The 23379-nt window shown below is 39.9% G+C and overlaps 1 protein-coding gene across 3 annotated transcripts in view; it reads right to left on the bottom strand.

The window, feature by feature from the left end:
- Positions 1 to 1472: 1472 nt before the first annotated feature.
- The window catches only part of LOC139746986 (monocyte to macrophage differentiation factor 2), a 58102-nt gene continuing 36195 nt past the window's right edge, over positions 1473 to 23379 (bottom strand). For all 3 annotated transcript variants that reach the window (XM_071658711.1, XM_071658694.1, XM_071658703.1), the window contains exons 4-6: positions 20787 to 20909; positions 18828 to 18957; positions 1473 to 9571 (exon numbers count right to left, since the gene is read on the bottom strand). In XM_071658711.1, coding sequence (XP_071514812.1) covers positions 9311 to 9571; positions 18828 to 18957; positions 20787 to 20909 — 514 coding nt within the window. In that variant the 3' untranslated portion in view covers positions 1473 to 9310. The remainder of the gene's footprint in view (positions 9572 to 18827; positions 18958 to 20786; positions 20910 to 23379) is intronic.

Genomic DNA, 23379 nt, shown 5'->3' with positions numbered 1-23379 from the left:
CTTACTTTGCATGGATTCACTTTGTACAGCAAGGGTATGAAACACAAACTTCGCTTGCTTTCTACACAGTTGATTATGCTTACGTTACTATTCACTACTTAAAATTCACTATGGACAAAGGTTCTTCCCATCTAACCAGCATGAACTGCCCAAGTCTTGGCTGTGTCTAAATTCAAAACTTAAGGCCAGCCAAGCCAAGGTGTGGCCATTTTCTACATATATGTAAATGATTGGATGGGTCATTCTTCGTCTGTTTCCTGGCACTACCATGCTGAAGCAGGAAATGACAATCAAGTCACATAAATAATGATAAATATATCTATTATCTATTTCTCACCATTCATTTTTCACTATTCATACTCAGTGTTGTATACTTGTGTTTTTCCTGCACTCAAAGTCTTCTGACTAGATACAGTGATGTCACGGTGTCAGTTTCATAAATATCAAAGAAATTACAATAAGAAACAGCAACAACACCCATGTAGTTGTCTTTAAAGTATACAATTCAAGGGATAAGGACAGCACTCCTGCACCATCCAAGAGGTTGATGCTTCAGCAAGTTACCCATTTCATGTGGTTTTACCAATAGCATAACGCCACATGCACAAAGTACTCAATATAAACAAAATTGTGAAGTATAACTCATAATGTACAGCAAATCTTACAAAAGAGGCATCAAACTACATAAAGACAATGATGGAATAATTAGAATGGGACTTTCTAATAATGTTCATGCTCCTTAGTCACTCACTCTTTTTTCAATTTACCTCAATTTCCTAAGTTTTCTGGAAGATCTGTATAGTATTCCTGAGTTTGTTTGCTTGTTTTTTCACAGGGAAGGCAATTCTCAAAAAGAACACTAAAATCCACAGAGACAAACAATGAAGACAGTTACATATATGCCTGTAATTGGCATCACAAAGTAGCAGGTAGGGAAATATGCATTAAATGGTACAAAATGATACTGTATTTACATCATACAATGCATTTGATATATACTAGTATTTGTTACTATATACAGTACTACAGTTTACACAAGTCTACATGAAAAAGACAGATAACAGGAGGCCTGACTGGCCCATGACTGGCTTGTCTGGTAAAGAAAAAACAAAGTTTAACCTGACAAGAAAATGTAATTCTGCTCAGCAGTTTTTAAAGCTACCAGTGACTCCCCACTGCTGCCCATTATACTTCTACTATCCCTGCTACCACTGTCATTTATACAGTTTATTTCTGGCATTTATCTCTGAGTATACCTGAATTTATAAAATATTTGTCTAAATGACTTTTGAAGGTATTTACAGTCTTAGCATTCACTTCATCTGACAGTAATTTATTCTAGTGCTTAACAAACCAATAGGAAAAGCTTTTTCTTTTTTTAGCTTTGAGTATTACTCCAATTGTCCTGGTAACTGTATTTTCTTGTATTTCATAAAGATGTTCGTGATTTACATTATCGAACTTGTTCAGAGTTTTGAACATTTGGATTAAATAGCTGTGAAGCCTACTTTTTTTTTTAAGGAGATGAGATCCAATTGTTTTAGCCTTTCTGTATGTTAGATATAAGGGATGGAAATTTTGTCGAATGTTTTTGTACTTGCTCTCTTTCGTCTTTTTTATGGCATGGGGACCAAAACTGGACTGCACATTCAAGGTGTGGTCTTACTAGAGAATCATAAAGTGTGAGAATTGTTTCTGGCTTCTTATAATCTATGTTCCTGGCTATGAAAACTAATATCTGGTTGCCATCTTTACATGCTGCTTGACACTGTTTAGTTTACTTCAGATTGTTGTTAATGGCTATACGGTACTTTTCTTCATTTATTTTAGTTCAAGAAATTCTGAATAGTTTGTACTTGTAATTTATATTCTTGTATCCAAAGTGCATCACTTTACACTTGTCTACATTAAACCTCATTTCTGATCACTTTGCTAGTAAGTTAAGTTCTCTTTGAATCATTTCACAGTCTTGCCTGTTTACAGCTCTACCCCTTAGCATAGTATTGTCAGCAAATTTGGAGATCTTAGATATGAGATCAAGTTCTAGGTCATCAATGTATATTATGAAAAGAATGGGATCTAGAACCAACCCCTGTGACATCACTCATTACTTTCAGCCAATCTGAGGCTTTGCTGTTCAATACTACACGCTGCTTTCTTCCGGTAAACTAGTCTCTGATCCATGTTCAGAGTTCACCAATTCTGTGTGTTTTGAGTTTATGTAAAAGCCTCTTGTGAGGTGCTTTATTGAAACACTTTTGGAAATCTAAATATACTACAACAGACAGTACTTTTTCATTCCAATTCTGATAAATAACATTAAAAATTTCTAGCAAATTTGTCAGGCAGGATCTTCTATTGCAGAAACCGTGTTGGTTGTACGATATAATTGTGTGATCTTATAGAAACATGACAATTTTATCTCGTATCATTTTTTCCATTTTTTTACCTGACATTGATGTAAAGCTAATTGGCTGGTAGTTCAAGGCAGACTTTTTGTCTCCTTTTTTATGTATAGGAGTGATAACATTTGCTAGTTTCCTGTCACTTTGCATCTGACCATCCGATAGAGATTTGTTGATTATTTTCAATATGGGGTATATTGGCTGTACCCTGACCTCCTTTAAAAATCTTTGAGCTAAGTTAACTGGGCTGTTGAATTTGTCAGGATTTAACTGGTTCAGGTGTTTAAGGACTTCAGAGCTCTTTATTTCTCTAACCTTCAACTCTTCTTCATCAGATCCTTGAAACATTTTCATTGATTAAAGTATTCAAAATGTTTCTTAAATAGTGAATACAGAGTTAAAACAATATATAATAATGCCCTAAGGTAAGTTAGGGTAACAAAAAATTTCTCCAACTCAAAGGGCACTTTCTGCTCAAAGTGACTTCTAAAATGGAATAACGACAAGGGTAGGTGCATGAGCAAGGGGGAAACCATTGCCCTTTTCCCCCTTGCCCAACCATTTTAAAGAAAATGCTCTACTACTCCAAGAAATTCATGTAAAAGAATAACATGACAGTATATCACAATCAAACATATCCATATATTCAAAGGAAAAATCAGTATCCACCTCCTGCTAATTATCACAGTCACTGAAGCACATATACTTTCAAATAATCTATCTATCTATCTATATCTCTGACACCTGTTCCAATTGGAACTCCCTTAAAGGGGTGGCCACAACAACAGAGTCTCCATAAATAAAGATCTCCAGTGTCGCTTCTTAGCCTTTTGCACCTCACGCTTGACAGGCCACTGGCAGAGGTCAAGTCTAGCGCAGCGTTTGCAGAGGCTCCTTTATTATGTTCCTAATGACAACTTCTATCTAATGCTCCTACCTACTGCTTCTACCTAATAATCCTGCCTAAAACTTACTACTTACTACTTTTATCTACTGCTCCTACCACTATGCCAAAAGGCAGGCCTAGTGCATAGTGCTCACCGCAGGAAAATCTACAACTGTAAAGAATGAGCTGCGTGAGTTAAGTTTTGTCATGTGTTACATATGATACGGCGAGATTGTATGTTTGTGGACAGAATGACAGTAGTCCATATGCTAGTGAGGCAGAAAGAAAAGAGAACTACCTGGGACAGAGGAGTGCAATTTGACAACCACTAAAGAGATGGCTCACTAAGCAGATGTCACTAACCCTCCTTATACCCAGTCAATTATGTTGAACATTAAACTGATGAAGCTAGATGAAATGTGTAACTGTTGCCTAATACCATAAAAAGCTTAATGTTCAATAAAAAAAATGTGACTTTAATAAGGTTCCATTCTCTGTACATATCCCAACTCAGAATTACAAAAGCTGTCATGTTAGTACTAAACATTACATATCAAGAAATGCAAATTTAGTTTATAACTTCATATTAGTTTAGCAATGGTGAAGGACAGGTTAGATGAAAATAGAACTTGAAAGGAGAAAACATGGAGGAAGTGAAGTTATTTAGATACCTGGGGATGAAAACGGCAGTGAATGAAACCATGGAAGCAGAAGTGAGTCATGGTGGGTGAAGGGGCTAAGGTTCTGGGAGTGCTGAAGAATGTGTGGAAAAAGAGAACATTATCTGGGAGGACAAGAATGGGTATCTTTGAAGGAACAGTAGTCCCAACAATATTATATGGATGTGAGGCATGGACTATAGATAAGGCTGTGGAGAAGGGTGGATGTAATAGAAATGAAATGTGTGAGAACAGTATGTGGTGTGAAGTGGTTTAAGTAATGGAAGGGTAAGAAAGATGTTATGTAATAAAATGAGTGTGGTTTACAGCCGAAAAGGGTTGACTGAAATGGTTTGGACATATGGAGAGAATGAGTGAGGAACTGCTGACAAAGAGGATACATGTATCCGAATGAGAGGGTACAAGGAAAACTGGGAGATGAAACCAAAGTGGAGATGAAAGGATGAAGTGAATAATGTTTTGAGTGATCGGAACCTGAACATGAACACGAGGGTGAAAAGCATGCATGGAGTAGAGTGAACTGGAATGATGTGGTATACTGGGGTTGATATGCTGTCAGTGGAAAGAACCACAACATGTGAAGTGTCCAGGGTAAACCATGGAAAGGTCTGTAAGGACTGGTTGTGGATAGGGAGCTGTAGTTTCAATGCATTACACATGACGGCTAGAATGGATGTAAGTGGGTGAGGCCTTTCTTCATCTGTTCCTGGTGCTACCTCACTAATGCAAGAAATGGCAATCTAGTAAGAAAAAAACATATTAGATAAAGCCCTACCTCCCTCTAACCAAATGTGGCTCATGCAATGAGCTTCATGCTCCAATTATTATAAGAAATAAAGAGAGATATGATTACAGTAGGGTTGAGGGACAAGTCAATTGGGAGGTAAGTTTGAATGGAGAAAAACAGGAGGAAGTGAAGTGTTCTAGATATGTGGGAGTGGATTTGGCAGCAGATGGAACCATGGAAGCGGAAGTGAGTCACAAGGTGGAGAGGAGGCAAAAGTTCTGGGAGCGTTGAAAAATGTGTGGAAGGTGAGAACATTATCTCGGAGAGCAAAAATGGGTATGTTTGAAGGAATAGTGGTTCCAGCAATGTTATATGGTTGCAAGGTATGGGCTATACATAGAGTTGTGCGAAGGAGGGTGGATGTGTTGGAAATGAGATGTTTGAGGACAATATATGGTATGAGGTGGTTTAATCGAGTAAGTAATGAAAGGGTAAGAGAGATGTGTGGTAATAAAAAGAGTGTGGTTGAGAGAGCAGAAGAGGGTGTGTTGAAATGGTTTGGTCACATGGAGAGAATGAGTGAGGAAAGATTGACAAAGAGGATATATGTGTCAGAGGTGGAGGGAACGAGGAGAAGTGGAGACCAAACTGGAGGTGGAAAGACGAAGTGAAAAAGATTTTGAGTGATCGGGGCCTAAACATGCAGGAGGGTGAAAGGCGTGCAAGGAATAAAGTGAATTGGAATGATGTGGTATACTGGGGTCAACGTGCTGTCAATAGATTGAACCAGGGCATGTGAAGCGTCTGGAGTAAACCATGGAAAGTTTTGTGGGGTCTGGATGTGGAAAGGGAGCTGTGTTTCGATGCATTATACATGACAGCTCGAGACTAAGAGTGAACAAATGTGGCCTTTGTTGTCTTTTCCTATCGCTATCTTGCGTGCATGCGGGGGGAGGTGGTTGTCATTTCATGTGTGGTGGGGTGGCGACAGAATGAATAAAGGCAGACAGTATGAATTATGTACATGTGTATATATGTATATGTCTGTGTATGTTTTTTTTTTTCTTTTTTTGCTTTGTCGCTGTCTCCCGCGTTTGCGAGGTAGCGCAAGGAAACAGACGAAAGAAATGGCCCAACCCACCCCGATACACATGTATATACATATGTCCACACACGCAAATATACATACCTACACAGCTTTCCATGGTTTACCCCAGACGCTTCACATGCCCTGATTCAATCCACTGACAGCACGTCAACCCCGGTATACCACATCGCTCCAATTCACTCTATTCCTTGCCCTCCTTTCACCCTCCTGCATGTTCAGGCCCCGATCACACAAAATCTTTTCACTCCATCTTTCCACCTCCAATTTGGTCTCCCTCTTCTCCTCGTTCCCTCCACCTTCGACACATATATCCTCTTGGTCAATCTTTCCTCACTCATTCTCTCCATGTGCCCAAACCATTTCAAAACACCCTCTTCTGCTCTCTCAACCACGCTCTTTTTATTTCCACACATCTCTCTTACCCTTACGTTACTTACTCGATCAAACCACCTCACACCACACATTGTCCTCAAACATCTCATTTCCAGCACATCCATCCTCCTGTGCACCACTCTATCCATAGCCCACGCCTCGCAACCATACAACATTGTTGGAACCACTATTCCTTCAAACATACCCATTTTTGCTTTCCGAGATAATGTTCTCGACTTCCACACATTCTTCAAGGCTCCCAGAATTTTCGCCCCCTCCCCCATCCTATGATCCACTTCCGCTTCCATGGTTCCATCCACTGCCAGATCCACTCCCAGATATCTAAAACGCTTTACTTCCTCCAGTTTTTCTCCATTCAAACTCACCTCCCAATTGACTTGACCCTCAACCCTACTGTACCTAATAACCTTGCTCTTATTCACATTTACTCTTAACTTTCTTCTTTCACACACTTTACCAAACTCAGTCACCAGCTTCTGCAGTTTCTCACATGAATCAGCCACCAGCGCTGTATCATCAGCGAACAACAACTGACTCACTTCCCAAGCTCTCTCATCCACAACAGACTTCATACTTGTATCTATATGTATCTATATGTATCTATATGTATATGTTGAAATGTATAGGTATATGTGCGTAAATGGACATGGATGTATATACATGTGTATGTGGGTGGGTGGGCCATTCTTTCATCTGTTTCCTTGCGCTACCTCACTAACGTGGGAGACAGCGACAAAGTATAATGAATATAAAATAAATGATTACTTGGGATGTGGAAGAAAGAATATTACTCATATAATCCCTGTATGCCAAAGGGGAGTAGGAGTGAAGGGCCAGAAATCCCATAAAGGCTCTGTTATCAGTTACTGATGGTACCTTATTCATATGGGAAAAGGCAAGCAGGTACAAAAAATTATAATATGTACACTATGTCACAATAGATGACTAACATAAAAAGGTAATAAATAATATACAAACATAATTAGATACGCAACTGGCATCACTGAGGATCCTAAGAACAGTATGCCGACTTACTGTGTTTCATTTCCCCTCCTATCTTTTTTAATCCCATTGCTTTTCTCACCTTAGCATAGTAGCAACCTTAGCAAAGTAGCATCTTATTTACCTTACAAAATACTAACTAGTATTTCTTCTTTTAAACAGATTACTTAAATACTAAAGGATGCATACAACCTAACCATACACATGTATTTTCAGCATTTACAAGTAAAAATAAATCCATACATGTATGAAAATGAAACCAATAATGTGTGATCACACACATCACTGCAAATATAGTACTTTTGGCATCATAACCCATGTGGTGTTTTTAGTGTAAAGTGCTTTCTCACTCATTCACTTATTTGCTCAACATGTTTGCCTATATTTCAATTACATAATGGCAACACCCCAAACACCAAAGAAAGGCATTGTTTACTCTGCTGCACCTACATTTTCCTAGCCTTACTAAGATGAAAGCTTGACCCAAATTACCCTCACCATCTCCTCACACTAAGAGCTCTACTGACATTCCATTCTGGTGAATACTCGCATTATTATTCTCTATTACACTTCATCTAACCCTATTATAATATGGATGAGCTTTGTGTCTATAATGTATTTGCAAAATATGATTGCAAATATTGGGACTGGAGCAAGGCCCAGGAATGTATTCTCCATTTCACTATGCAAAATTAGATCCACTTTGCATGGCCTCTTTTTGGAATGCATACCCCATGCAAAGAGACAGAAGGGTGTGTATATAGACACCAGTTTATGTCATGTTGGCTATTTATCAATTAACCCTAAGAGGAGGATGAATATCTTAGTTGGCTGTGACCCAGCTGTCCCGTTCATGTTTTGAACAGAGGCCCACAAGATTAGAGGGTGGAAACTAACCACTGCACCAAGGAGGCTTTGCATGTGTCTGTAAATGTGCAAACATTTGCATGAGCACAAACATGTATATGAGGATATGTATGTAAGACAAATGTGACTGTGAGTGTCTGCATTCATGAATGATGTTCAACTAAATTCAAATTTTACAGCTACCTGAATATAGTTTATCATGTTTATCATTCTCTTTTCAGTTTTTCTGTATGATGCATTATTTATTATATCATCAACATAGTATTTCCACTAAAATGCTCCTTTTAAAATACAATACTGAATAATATGTTACAATGATGAGTGTAATGAATGGTAGTGCAATGATAAATGTAATACTGGGTAAGATCAGCAAGTGCAAGATTGTAAATTCTTTTCAGCTTGATGTTTTGTGAGCTCATTATAAAGAAATGATTACTAACCAAACATGCCGTGATGGTAATGCCATTCCACCATCCTTCTTCTGTCACTCCTAATTTCTCTCTAACTTTTAAAATTTTAAAGTGAATCTAATGATTAAAAACAAAATCAATCCTCGGTGATGAAATTCTGAAAACAACAAAAATTGCTTTTTGTAATGGGCTGTGGAGAAAAGTTTATACATGTTGAGTAAACACTGGAGACATATGACCACTGACCCTAAAAAGTATTACATATTTCTATTGTTTAGAGCTGCTATTTAATTCATCAAAAAAGACTTTTCTGCCTTTCACTTTTCATAAGAGGTAATATCTGGTAGCCCTCGTTATTACAATGAAGCATGATCAGCAGTTACAAACAATGCTGTGATATCCTCCCTATCACTGTGGTTTATTATATAAATCATCACAATACTCGATGTTTTCTAACCATCATTATGTGATTCAGTCTTAATATTCTTTACTATTTCTGCAGTGAATAAGACAACTTTAATGATACACAAGTCCTCCAGTATTTTGCATCACGGATAAACAAACACTTTTTAAAGTTAAGATAAAAAGTCCCTCACCCGTAGTATGAATTATACTCTGATTACGGCATAAATCATTCCTCATTAATTCAGTTCCCAATTAATCTGGCAAACAGATTAGAAACCATAACTCTCTCACAAATCGTTCATAAAGGAGCAAGTTAACACATATAAAAACAGTAACTGTATGTAAAATCATCACCTGAGAATTAATACTTATATCTTGGCCACAAAATCATGATAAATTCACATTACTTTCTATTCAACCCCTGACCCTAGACTGAAAAACATTCAGGTGTAGGTGCATCACACTCATCCTGGGACCGAGTGTCAAAAGCAGCTGCAACAATCTCTGGAGATGGTGGGAGGATAAGGTATGTTAGAACTGCGTAGTAGTGGATGAAAGCAGCCAGGACCACAAACAGATGCCAAATAGCATGTGCAAGAGGAATTCGTCCATCCAATTTGAAGAAAATAACACCAAGGACGTAGATGGCACCTCCTAATTTTAGTTCTTCCAGCCCAGAGTGGTCATCCTGTAATATATTTTATCTATCAGAGTTGAAGATTTGGATGTCACTACAGAATATTGATAACTTAAAAAACACCTGTCATCATACTCCATCTTTAACTTTGGCCTATTTGAAATCAAATAAAAATGGATACCAGCATAGCTTTAATAATAAAAAGTGGCCTTAAGTAGAAAGAAAATTTTTTTCACATATAGAGTGAACTAAACGTAAGTCAAAGTCAAAGACTGATTATTGAAAAGCTTTAATCTTAACAATTACATGAGATGCTTCACATCAGCAATGCCTTAACTTCAAATGATGAAGTAGCACAATGCTCAGACATAATTAAGCAGTTAGCTTGTCAAACTATCACCAAGCAATGCATAACACTTAACTACCAGTCCACTGACATGCAACACATAGGTCAGCTAGTCCTTAACAGGAACATTCTGGGGTTTAACGAAGTAATGTTTCAAATGCGACCTCTAAAGGAGAGCCAACCCACTTCTTAATCATTCAAAATCTTTATCTTACACTTCGATCCTAGTATCATGTAAGCAATGTAAAAGCAGCATAATGTTTAGATCTAATACTCTGCTTTGTGCACTAAACTTGAATTTTTTCATTCACGAGTAACAAAGGAAAACAAATATACACTTGTTTATCATAATACATAGTTGGAATATATCTTTTATCATATATGAACAAAATTTACAACTTAAGAAAATGAAACAGACAAATATCTTAAGTAAACATTCAGGTTACACATCTCTTCACTTACAAAATTATATTAAAAACAATGCACTCCTGAGAATGGTCCCTTTTAATTTACTGTAGACTCATCTGTAACTGGCATACTTACTGTACAAAATACTAAATGTTATTCTATGGAAGTTAACTGTCACAGAACAGTACCATGTTGGCATAACTCCTCTTAATGGGCTTACCTATATATTTTGTCTATCATCAGATGTATACAGCCACTGCAACTCCATATACAAAATGCTTCCACTGCATCCATTTCCCAGTCATTCTCATGGGATCTTCATCTGAAATATCCCTAACCTTAATCAATTTTCTCACTACATCTATCCACTTCCTCTGTGGTCTATTCCTATAAGACTTACCCCTTTCAGGGAGTTCCAATTGGAACAGGCAGTAGAGATACAGACAGATAGACTTTCATCTATGTGCCTTTCTAACAAATTTCTCACCCCATATAACCTTGCATCTTCTTTCCATCTTCCTAATCCTAGTTACACCATGCTAACTACACTGGTCTACAGTTGTTTGGAAAGTCTTACAATTTTTATATAAAATCATATGCAACTGCATACAAAATGTTTATCTTTATCTTATCACATCAGGTTTGATGGGAAAATTACTTAAATATTTCACCTTTATGCTTCATTTTCACACCAAGACAATCTTAATCCAAAATATGTCATTCACATACCCCTTATGCAATGTTGGTGATTATGTAATTATCCAAGCATTTATCCTACGTCAAAAGTAGAATAAAACACCTTCAATTTTGTTTCAGACTTGAATCAGATATACAAAGAATATAAAAATACACTCAATATATTCCATTACATTTTTGGACACTATACTACTGCAAAGCAGAGGCAAGGAATAATCTGACAAATAAAAACACTGTTACTCATAATCTGGCCATAAAGCTGGTGATCAGGACACATAATGGGCTCCACATTCTGTCACTTCATATCTCTTCTACTGTATTAATATCAGTTTTATCCAGTGAGTACCGGATGTACCTCTCTAATCTGGTGCTCTGTGGTCCAGCAACTCCATTGGTCCAGCACATTTTGAATCTGCCGCTATTAGTTTGTGGATCTTCCACCAGGGCGGTGCTGTTAGCAGCACTAAGGTGCCAAAATCTGTTTACACTGCAGCCAAACTAATTTACAGTCCTGTTAATTTCTTATATTCAGTTTTTTGCTGAAAAGGAAAGCCAGAAAAGTTTAAAGTTTTGGAAAACTTTGAAAGCTGCCAGGAGTACAGAATTAGACAGTGCACTTGTAAAGTTGTTAAGCTCCAACATAATGAAGGTGTGAGCATTTCTGGGGAGATGTTTATCGACCAGGCCAAAGTTTTTCAAAGAGAACTAAAATCAGACTATGACTGTGACTCTTTGCACGGATAGTTACACATGTTTAAGTGGAGACATGGAAAGCGTGATGCTGACATGGAAGCTTGTGGCGTGAGTTCTTAGTAAAACTATCAATATAAACTCCAATTCCCTATCAAACAACTAACAGCTATATGTACAGGGTGAGAGAGAGGGTACGAGCTGGCTGCCTAGCTGGGACTGAAGTAGCATGGGTTGGCTGCCTTGATGATAACAATGGAACAACAACAGTAACAAGAAGTGACCAAAGTCAACTACCAACCTATGGTCATTTGTTATATCAACTACTTATCACAAAGCTGCGACCAAGTTTGTGGACGAATTTGTACAGTTAGTGGCAGTGGAAAGCTTAGCCCCAGAACACGTGCATAATGCTAATGAATATGCCCTGTCTTGGAGTCATATGCGATGAAAAACCCTTGCCCAAGATAGTGAGGAGTCTCCATTTGGTGATACTTCTGATATGATATAACGTATCAATAAAAGAATTTTTTAAAGATTTAATGGATGTATCATATCCTTGGGGATAGGGGAGAAACAACACTTCCCAAGCATTCCATGCGTATTGTAGAAGGCGACTAAAGGGGACAGGAGCAGGGGCTAGAAACCCTCCTCTTCTTGTATTTTAACTTTCTAAAACGGGAAACAGAAGGAGTCACGCGGGGAGTGCTCATCCTCCTCCAAGGCTCAGATTGGGGTGTCTAATGTGTGTGGATGTAACCAAGAGGAGAAAAAAGGAGAGATAGGTAGTATGTTTGACGAAAGGAACCTGGATGTTTTGGCTCTGAGTGAAACGAAGCTCAAGAGTAAAGGGGAAGAGTGGTTTGGGAATGTCTTGGGAGTAAAGTCAGGGGTTGGTGAGAGGGTAAGAGCAAGGGAAGGAGTAGCACTACTCCTGAAGCAGGAGTTGTGGGAGTATGTGAGAGTGTAAGAAAGTAAACTCTAGATTGACATGGGTAAGACTGAAAGTTGACGGAGAGAGATGGGTGATTATTGGTGCCTATGTACCTGGTCATGAGAAGAAAGATCATGAGAGGCAAGTGTTTTGGGAGCAGCTGAGTGAGTGTGTTAGCAGCTTTGATGCACGAGACCGGGTTATAGAGATGGGTGATTTGAATGCAAAGGTGAGTAGTGAGTAATGTGGCAGTTAAGGGTATAATTAGTGTACATGGGGTGTTCAGTATTGTAAATGGAAATGGTGAATAGATCGTAGATTTGTGTGCTGAAAAAGGACTGGTGATTGGGAATACCTGGTTTAAAAAGAGAGATATACATAAGTATACGTATGTAAGTAGGAGAGATGGCCAGAGAGCGTTATTGGATTACGTGTTGATTGATAGGTGCATGAAAGAGAGACTTTTGGATGTTAATGAGCTGAGAGAGGTAACTGGAGGAATGTCTGATCATTATCTTGTGGAGGCAAAGGTGAGGATCTGTATAGGTTTTTATAAAAGATGAGAGAATGTTGGGATGAAGAGAGTAGTGAGAGTAAGTGAGCTTGGAAAGGAGACTTGTGTGAAGAAGTACCAAGAGAGACTGAGTGTAGAAAGGAAAAAGGTGAGAGCAAATGACATAAGGGGAATGGAGGAGGAATGGGATGTACTTAGGGAAGCAGTGATGGCATGCACAAAAGATGCTTGTGGCATGAGAAAGGTGGGAGGTGGGCAGATTAGAAAGGGTAGTGAGTGGTGGGACAAAGAAGTAAGATTGTTAGTGAAAGAGAAGAGAGAGGCATCTGGATGATTTTTGCATGGAAATAGTGCAAATGACTGGGAGATGTATAAAAGAAAGAGGCAGGGGATCAAGAGAAAGGTGCAAGAGGTGAAAAAGAGGGCAAATGAGAGTTGGAGTGAGAGAGTATCGTTAAATTTTAGGGAGACTACGATGTTTTGGAAGGAGGTAAATATAGTGCGTAAGACAAGAGAACAAATGGGAACATCAGTGAAGGGGGCTAATGGGAAAGGAATAACAAGTAGTGATGAAGTGAGAAGGAGATGGAGTGAGAATTTTGAAGAAGTGTTGAATGTGTTTGATGATAGAGTGGCAGATATAGGGAGTTTTGGTTGAGGTGGTGTGCGAAGTGAGAGGGTCAGGGAGAATGGTTTGGTAAACAGAGAAGAGGTAGTGAAAGCTTTGTGGAAGATGAAGGCCAGCAAGGCAGTGGGTTTGGATGGTATTGCAGTGGAATTTATTAAAAAAGGGGGCGACTGTGTTGTTGACAGGTTGGTGAGGATATTCAATGTATGGTGCATGGTGCAGTCTGCTGTTCATGAGAAGGCTTGGGAAGTGAGTCAGCTGTTGTTTGCTGGTGGCTGATTCGGGTGAGAAGCCGCAGAAGCTGGTGACTGAGTTTGGTAAAGTAAGTGAAAGAAGAAAGCTGAGAGTAAATGTGAATAAGAGCAAGGTAATATATTAGGTTCAGTAAGGTTGAGGGGCAAGTCAACTGGGAGGTAAGTCTGAATGGAGAAAAACTGGAGGAAGTGAAGTGTTTTAGATATCTGGGAGTGGATTTGCAGTGGATGGAACCAGGAAGAGAAAGTGAGTCACAGGCTGGGGGAAGGGGCGAATGTGCTTGGAGCATTGAAGAATGTGCAGAAGGCGAGAATGATATCTTGGTGAGGAAAAAAGAGTATGTTTGAAGGAATAGTGGTTCCAACAATGTTAAATGGTTGCAAGGCATAGGCTATAGATTGGGTTGTGCAAAGGAGGGTGGATGTGTTGGAAATGAGATGTTTGAGGACAATATGTGGTGTAAGGTAGTTTGATCGAGTAAGTAATGAAAGGGTAAGAGAGATGTGTGCTAATAAAAAGAGTGTGGTTGAGAGAGCAGAAGAGGGTGTGTTGAAATGGTTTGGTCATATGGAGAGAATGAGTGAGGAAAAACTGACAAAGAGGATATATGTGTCAGAGGTGGGAGACCAAATTGGAGGTGGAAGGATGGAATGAAAAAGATTTTGAGCGATTGAGGCCTGAACATGCAGGAGGGTAAAAGGCGTGCAAGGAATAGGGTGAATTGGAACGATGTGGTATACTGGGGTCGATGTGCTGTCAATGGATTGAACCAGATCATGTGAAGCATCTGGGGTAAACCATGGAAAGTTTTGTGTGGCCTGGATGTGCAAAGGGAGCTGTGGTTTCGGTGCATTATACATGACAACTAGAGACTGAGTGTGAACGAATGTGGCCTTTGTTGTCTTTTCCTAGCGTTACCTTCGCACCTGTGTGGGGGAAGGGGTTGTCATTTCGTGTGGTGGGGTGGCGATGGGAATGAATAAAGGCAACAAGTATGAATTATGTATATGTGTATATATATATATATGTATGTATATATATATGTATACGTTGAAATGTATAGGTACGTATATGTGCATGTGTGGACGTGTATGTATATACACGTGTATATGGTTGGGTTGGGCCATTCTTTCGTCTGTTTCCTTGTGCTACCTGGCTAACGTAGGACACAGCGACAAAGTATAATATAATAGAATAATTTTTTTTTTTTTTCCCTTTGTCGCTGTCTCCCGCGTTTGCGAGGTAGCGCAAGGAAACAGACGAAAGAAATGGCCCAACCCACCCCCATACACATGTATATACATACGTCCACACACGCAAATATACATACCGACACAGCTTTCCATGGTTTACCCCAGACGCTTCACATGCCTTGATTCAATCCACTGACAGCACGTCAACCCCAGTATACCACATCGCTCCAATTCACTCTATTCCTTGCCCTCCTTTCACCCTCCTGCATGTTCAGGCTCCGATCACACAAAATATTTTTCACTCCATCTTTCCACCTCCAATTTGGTCTCCCTCTTCTCCTCGTTCCCTCCACCTCCGACACATATATCCTCTTGGTCAATCTTTCCTCACTCATTCTCTCCATGTGACCAAACCATTTCAAAACACCCTCTTCTGCTCTCTCAACCACGCTCTTTTTATTTCTACACATCTCTCTTACCCTTACGTTACTTACTCGATCAAACCACCTCACACCACACATTGTCCTCAAACATCTCATTTCCAGCACATCCATCCTCCTGCGCACAACTCTATCCATAGTCCACGCCTCGCAACCATACAACATTGTTGGAACCACTATTCCTTCAAACATACCCATTTTTGCTTTCCGAGATAATGTTCTCGACTTCCACACATTCTTCAAGGCTCCCAGAATTTTCGCCCCCTCCCCACCCTATGATCCACTTCCGCTTCCATGTTTCCATCCGCTGCCAGATCCACTCCCAGATATCTAAAACACTTCACTTCCTCCAGTTTTTCTCCATTCAAACTCACCTCCCAATTGACTTGACCCTCAACCCTACTGTACCTAATAACCTTGCTCTTATTAACATTTACTCTTAACTTTCTTCTTTCACACACTTTACCAAACTCAGTCACCAGCTTCTGCAGTTTCTCACATGAATCAGCCACCAGCGCTGTATCATCAGCGAACAACAACTGACTCACTTCCCAAGCTCTCTCATCCCCAACAGACTTCATCCTTGCCACTCTTTCCAAAACTCTTGCATTCACCTCCCTAACAATCCCATCCATAAACAAATTAAACAACCATGGAGACATCACACACCCCTGCCGCAAACCTACATTCACTGAGAACCAATCACTTTCCTCTCTTCCTACACGTACACATGCCTTACATCCTCGATAAAAACTTTTCACTGCTTCTAACAACTTGCCTCCCACACCATATATTCTTAATACCTTCCACAGAGCATCTCTATCAACTCTATCATATGCCTTCTCCAGATCCATAAATGCTACATACAAATCCATTTGCTTTTCTAAGTATTTCTCACATACATTCTTCAAAGCAAACACCTGATCCACACATCCTCTACCACTTATGAAACCACACTGCTCTTCCCCAATCTGATGCTCTGTACATGCCTTCACCCTCTCAATCAATACCCTCCCATACAATTTGCCAGGAATACTCAACAAACTTATACCTCTGTAATTTGAGCACTCACTCTTATCCCCTTTGCCTTTGTACAATGGCACTATGCACGCATTCCACCACTCCTCCGGCACCTCACCATGAGTCATACATACATTAAATAACCTTACCAACAAGTCAACAATACAGTCACCCCCTTTTTTAATAAATTCCACTGCAATACCATCCAAACCTGCTGCCTTGCCGGCTTTCATCTTCCGCAAAGCTTTTACTACCTCTTCTCTGTTTACCAAATCATTTTCCCTAACCCTCGCACTTTGCACACCACCTCGACCAAAACACCCTATATCTGCCACTCTATCATCAAACACATTCAACAAACCTTCAAAATACTCACTCCATCTCCTTCTCACATCACCACTACTTGTTATCACCTCCCCATTTGCGCCCTTCACTGAAGTTCCCATTTGCTCCCTTGTCTTACGCACTTTATTTTCCTCCTTCCAGAACATCTTTTTATTCTCCCTAAAATTTAATGATACTCTCTCATCCCAACTCTCATACATATATATATATATATATATATATATATATATATATATATATATGGAGTGAGTATTTTGAAGGTTTGTTGAATGTGTTTGATGATAGAGTGGCAGATATAGGGTGTTTTGGTCGAGGTGGTGTGCAAAGTGAGTGGAGAAAAACTGGAGGAAGTGAAGTGTTTTAGATATCTGGGAGTGGATGTGGCAGCGGATGGAACCATGGAAGCAGAAGTGGATCATAGGGTGGGGGAGGGGGCAAAAATCCTGGGAGCCTTGAAGAATGTGTGGAAGTCGAGAACATTATTTCGGAAAGCAAAAATGGGTATGTTGGAAGGAATAGTGGTTCCAACAATGCTGTATGGTTGCGAGGGGTGGGCTATGGATAGAGTTGTGCGCAGGAGGATGGATGTGCTGGAAATGAGATGTTTGAGGACAATGTGTGGTGTGAGGTGGTTTGATCAAGTAAGTAACGTAAGGGTAAGAGAGATGTGTGGAAATAAAAAGAGCGTGGTTGAGAGAGCAGAAGAGGGTGTTTTGAAATGGTTTGGGCACATGGAGAGAATGAGTGAGGAAAGATTGACCAAGAGGATATATGTGTCGGAGGTGGAGGGAACAAGGAGAAGAGGGAGACCAAATTGGAGGTGGAAAGATGGAGTGAAAAAGATTTTGTGTGATCGGGGCTGAACATGCAGGAGGGTGAAAGGAGGGCAAGGAATAGAGTGAATTGGAGCGATGTGGTATACCGGGGTTGACGTGCTGTCAGTGGATTGAATCAAGGCATGTGAAGCGTCTGGGGTAAACCATGGAAAGCTGTGTAGGTATGTATATGTGCGTGTGTGGACGTATGTATATACATGTGTATGGGGGTGGGTTGGGCCATTTCTTTCGTCTGTTTCCTTGCGCTACCTCGCAAACGCGGGAGACAGCGCAAAAAAAAAAAAAAAAAAAAAAAATATACACATAAATGCCCATACACGCACATATACTTACATATACATACACATACACAGACATATATACACATGTACATATTCATACTTGCTTGCCTTCATCCTTTCCTAGTGCCATCCCGCCCCACAGGAAAGAGCATTACTAGCCCCCACTTCAGCAAGGCAGTGCCAGGATAGCAGACAAAAAAAGGCCACATTTGTTCACACTCAGTCTCTAGGTGTCATGTGTCATATATATAGCATTAATGGGATGGCCTTCATTAGGGCCTCAGCTATTTAGAAAAAATTGCAGTACTGGTTTCTTATTATAATTCTAAAACAAACTAATTTTCATTAGCTGATGTTATACTTGGGTAGATAGAGAATTTTGCAAAATACATCTTTTATGATAATATGGATAGAGGGTTGAGGTATTTTTTCCAGCTATAGTCAGAGAATACTGGGTGTCAGGCAGAATTGGTAGCGATTTGTACCATAAATAATATGAACTTGTTATTTCAAAATCCAAAGCTTCCAGATTACCCAAGACATTACCAAGATATTTTCATTACAGAAGAATAAGCAATAAACGAAGACAGGCACAGGCCTAAAATGAAATCATCATTGTTGTTAACATTAGTATGAGAAAGAATACTCAAGTGAAAAGTTACCATACTTACAACAGCTAGTGAGGGGAGAATACCAAAGATGAGGCAAAAAACTGACTCACCATATCCACAACAGCTAATGAGGGGAGGACACCAATGATGAGGTAGAAAACTGTCTCCAACATCTTGAACCTCTCATGGAATAGCTGTTGGTATAGGATGCCCAGTACTGCCAGAACCCATATGCCCCACCTGTAAATGCAGGATACTTTTTTGTCCACTATATTCTTGAAGAAGAATCACTAGGCCTCATTATTTACCCATATTCATCTCCAACTAAAAGCCAGAAGACCAAAGCAGTATACTACTAAGGCAAATGAAATTCTCATATTTCAGCACATTCCACTGGTGAGGTCATATCAAAAATAAAAAACTAAGATGCTGGTTTTGCAAAAGCTTAAGCGAAGCAACAACAACTCATCTTTGAAGTAATACTAAGGCAGTAGAGGCAATGGTACAATGATACTTTACCTACCAATTGGAAAACCAAATTATCTTGAAGAAAAATACTGCACACTACATGGGTAGCTTCCTGAACCAGTACAAAAACTGACTTTTAATCATCTTACTTTTCGGTGATGTTTCGTAACTTCCAACTATAGGAAAAATATACTACAAAATATTGCTACTTAGAAAAGCAAATGGATTTGTATGTAGCATTTATGGATCTGGAGAAGGCATATGATAGAGTTGATAGAGATGCTCTGTGGAAGGTATTAAGAATATATGGTGTGGGAGGCAAGTTGTTAGAAGCAGTGAAAAGTTTTTATCGAGGATGTAAGGCATGTGTACGTGTAGGAAGAGAGGAAAGTGATTGGTTCTCAGTGAATGTAGGTTTGCGGCAGGGGTGTGTGATGTCTCCATGGTTGTTTAATTTGTTTATGGATGGGGTTGTTAGGGAGGTGAATGCAAGAGTTTTGGAAAGAGGGGCAAGTATGAAGTCTGTTGGGGATGAGAGAGCTTGGGAAGTGAGTCAGTTGTTGTTCGCTGATGATACAGCGCTGGTGGCTGATTCATGTGCGAAACTGCAGAAGCTGGTGACTGAGTTTGGTAAAGTGTGTGAAAGAAGAAAGTTAAGAGTAAATGTGAATAAGAGCAAGGTTATTAGGTACAGTAGGGTTGAGGGTCAATTCAATTGGGAGGTGAGTTTGAATGGAGAAAAACTGGAGGAAGTGAAGTGTTTTAGATATCTGGGAGTGGATCTGGCAGCGGATGGAACCATGGAAGCGGAAGTGGATCATAGGGTGGGGGAGGGGGCGAAAATTCTGGGAGCCTTGAAGAATGTGTGGAAGTCGAGAACATTATCTTGGAAAGCAAAAATGGGTATGTTTGAAGGAATAGTGGTTCCAACAATGTTGTATGGTTGCGAGGCGTGGACTATGGATAGAGTTGTGCGCAGGAGGATGGATGTGCTGGAAATGAGATGTTTGAGGACAATGTGTGGTGTGAGGTGGTTTGATCGAGTAAGTAACGTAAGGGTAAGAGAGATGTGTGGAAATAAAAAGAGCGTGGTTGAGAGAGCAGAAGAGGGTGTTTTGAAATGGTTTGGGCACATGGAGAGAATGAGTGAGGAAAGATTGACCAAGAGGATATATGTGTCGGAGGTGGAGGGAACGAGGAGAAGAGGGAGACCAAATTGGGAGGTGGAAAGATGGAGTGAAAAAGATTTTGTGTGATCGGGGCCTGAACATGCAGGAGGGTGAAAGGAGGGCAAAGAATAGAGTGAATTGGAGCGATGTGGTATACCGGGGTTGACGTGCTGTCAGTGGATTGAATCAAGGCATGTGTATGGGGGTGGGTTGGGCCATTTCTTTCGTCTGTTTCCTTGCGCTACCTCGCAAACGCGGGAGACAGTGACGAAAAAAAAAAAAAAATTGCTAATGTGCCCTAATTAACCTATCCTATTAACAGATTCATTATTTGAAACTTTTATTAAAACAAACCACAAAATATTGCTACTATGCTCTAATTAACCTATCCTATTAATATATTCATTATTTGAAACTTTTATTAAAACAAACCTTAGATGTAGAGTCCAGGAATCCTGAGGAAGAGGGCGGAGTAGCAACCACGGTGTATATGATGTTGCAATAAACACATATATCATTGCTCTATCACTGCGATGGAGAACCTCCTTTAGTTTTCTGTAACAGTAAGTCAAAATATGTCCTGCAAAGTATTGCAAGCATATCAAGAATCCAGTTGAAAAGAGGAGAATGACTCAAGAAAATTTAAACACCTGAGCATCATTTCTGAAACCTCATTAGGGGGAGGAACACCTCATAAATATGACAAAAAAAATGTTGCCTAATGCAGTGGAAATGGCAGTCAAGGACTGATCTGTGATGATAAATAGAGGCATGCTTAACTCTGATGTGGAAAAAATATATTTGGTATATACTTCCTATCCCTGGGGATAGGGGAGAAAGAATACTTCCCACGCATTCCTCACATGTCATAGAAGGCGACTAAAGGGGACAAAAGCAGGGGGCTAGAAACCCCTCCCCTCCTTGTATTTTAACTTTCTAAAAGGGGAAACAGAAGGAGTCATGCAGGGAGTGCTCATCCTCCTTGAAGGCTCAGATTGGGGTGTCTAAATGTGTGTGGATGTAACCACGACGAGAAAAAAGGAGAGGCAGGTAGTGTGTTTGAGGAGAGGAACCTGGATGTTTTGGCTCTGAGTGAAACGAAGCTCAAGGGTAAAGGGGAAGAGTAGTTTGGGAATGTTTTGGGAGTAAAGTCAGGGGTTGGTGAGAAGACAAGGGCAAGGGAAGGAGTAGCACTGCTCCTGAAACAGGAGCGGTGGGAGTATGTGATAGAGTGTAAAAAAGTAAACGCTAGATAGATATGGGTAAAACTGAAAGTGGATGGAGAGAAATGGGTGATTATTGGTGCATATGCACCTGGGCATGAGAAGAAAGATCATGAGAGGCAAGTGTTTTGGGAGCAGCTGAGTGAGTGTGTAAGTAGTTTTGATGCATGAGGCCAGGTTACAGTGACGGGTGATTTGAATGCGAAGGTGAGTAATGTGGCAGTTGAGGGAATAATTGGTGTACATGGGGTGTTCAGTGTTGTAAATGGAAATGGTAAAGAGCTTGTAGATTTGTGTGCTGAAAAAGGACTGGTGATTGGGAATATCTGGTTTAAAAAGAGATATATACGTAAGTATACATATGTAAGTAGGAGAGATGGCCAGACAGCGTTACTGGATTATGTTAATTGATAGGTGTGCGAAAGAGAGACTTTTGGATGTTAATGTGCTGAGAGGTGCAACTGAAGGGATGTCTGATCATTATCTTGTGGAGGCAAAGGTGAAGATTTGTAGAGGTTTTCAGAAAAGAAGAGAGAATGTTGATGAGAAGAGAGTGGTGATAGTAAGTGAGCTTGGGACGGAGACTTGTGTGAGGAAGTACCAGGAGAGACTAAATGCAGAATGTAAAAAGGTGAGAGCAAAGGACATAAGGGGAGTGGGGAATGAATGGGATGTATTTAGGGAAGCAGTGATGGCTTGTGCAAACGCTGCTTGTGGCATGAGGAGCGTGGGAGGCGGGCAGATTAGAAAGGGTAGTGAGTGGTGGGATGATGAAGCAAGATTATTAGCGAAAGAGAAGAGAGAGGCATTTGGATAAGTTTTGCAGGGAAATAGTGCAAATGAATGGGAGATGTATAAAAGAGACAGAAGGTCAAGAGAAAGGGGCAAGAGGTGAAAAAGAGGGCAAATGAGAGTTGAGGTGAGAGAGTATCGTTAAATTTTACGGAAAATAAAAAGATATTTTGGGAGGAGGTAAATAAAGTGCATAAGACAAGAGAACAAATGGGAACATTAGTGAAGGGGGCTAATGGGGAGGTGATAACAAGTAGCGGTGATGTGAGATGGAGATGGGGTGATAATTTTGAAGGTTTGTTGAAAGTGTTAGATGATAGAGTGGCAGATAAAGGGTGTTTTGGTTGAGGTGGTAGGCAAAGTGAGAGGGTTAGGGAGAATGATTTGGTAAACAGAGATAAGGTATTAAAGCTTTGCGGAAGATGATAGATGGCAATGCAGTGGATTTGGATGGTACTGCAGTGGAATTTATTAAAAAAGGTGACTGTGTTGTTAACCGGTTGGTAAGAATACTTAATGTATGTATGACTCATGGTGAGGTGCCTGAGGATTGGCAGAATGCATGCATAGTGCCACTGTACAAAGGTAAAGGGTATAAAGGTGAGTGCTCAAATTATAGAGGTATAAGTTTGTTGAGTATTCCTGGGAAATTATATGGGAGGGTACTGATTGAGAGGGTGAAAGCATGTACAGAGCATCAGATTGGGGAACAGCAGTGTGGTTTCAGAAGTGGTAGGGGATGTGTGGATCAGGTGTTTGCTTTGAAGAATGTATGTGAGAAATACTTAGAAAAGCAAATGGATTTGTATATAGCATTTATGGATCTGGAAGAGGCATATGATGGAGTTGTTAGAGATGCTCTGTGGAAGGTATTAAGAATATATGGTGTGGGAGGCAAGTTTTTAGAAGCAGTGAAAAGTTTTTATCGAGGATGTAAGGCATGTGTACTAGTAGGAAATTATATGGGTGGGTATTGATTGAGAAGGTGAAAGCATGTACAGAGCATCAGA

This window comes from Panulirus ornatus, chromosome 5, assembly GCF_036320965.1.
Source record: "Panulirus ornatus isolate Po-2019 chromosome 5, ASM3632096v1, whole genome shotgun sequence".
NCBI classification, from domain to species: Eukaryota; Metazoa; Arthropoda; class Malacostraca; order Decapoda; family Palinuridae; genus Panulirus; species Panulirus ornatus.
Note: the sequence above shows the minus strand (reverse complement) of the source record. Positions and strands in the feature narration are given on the sequence as shown.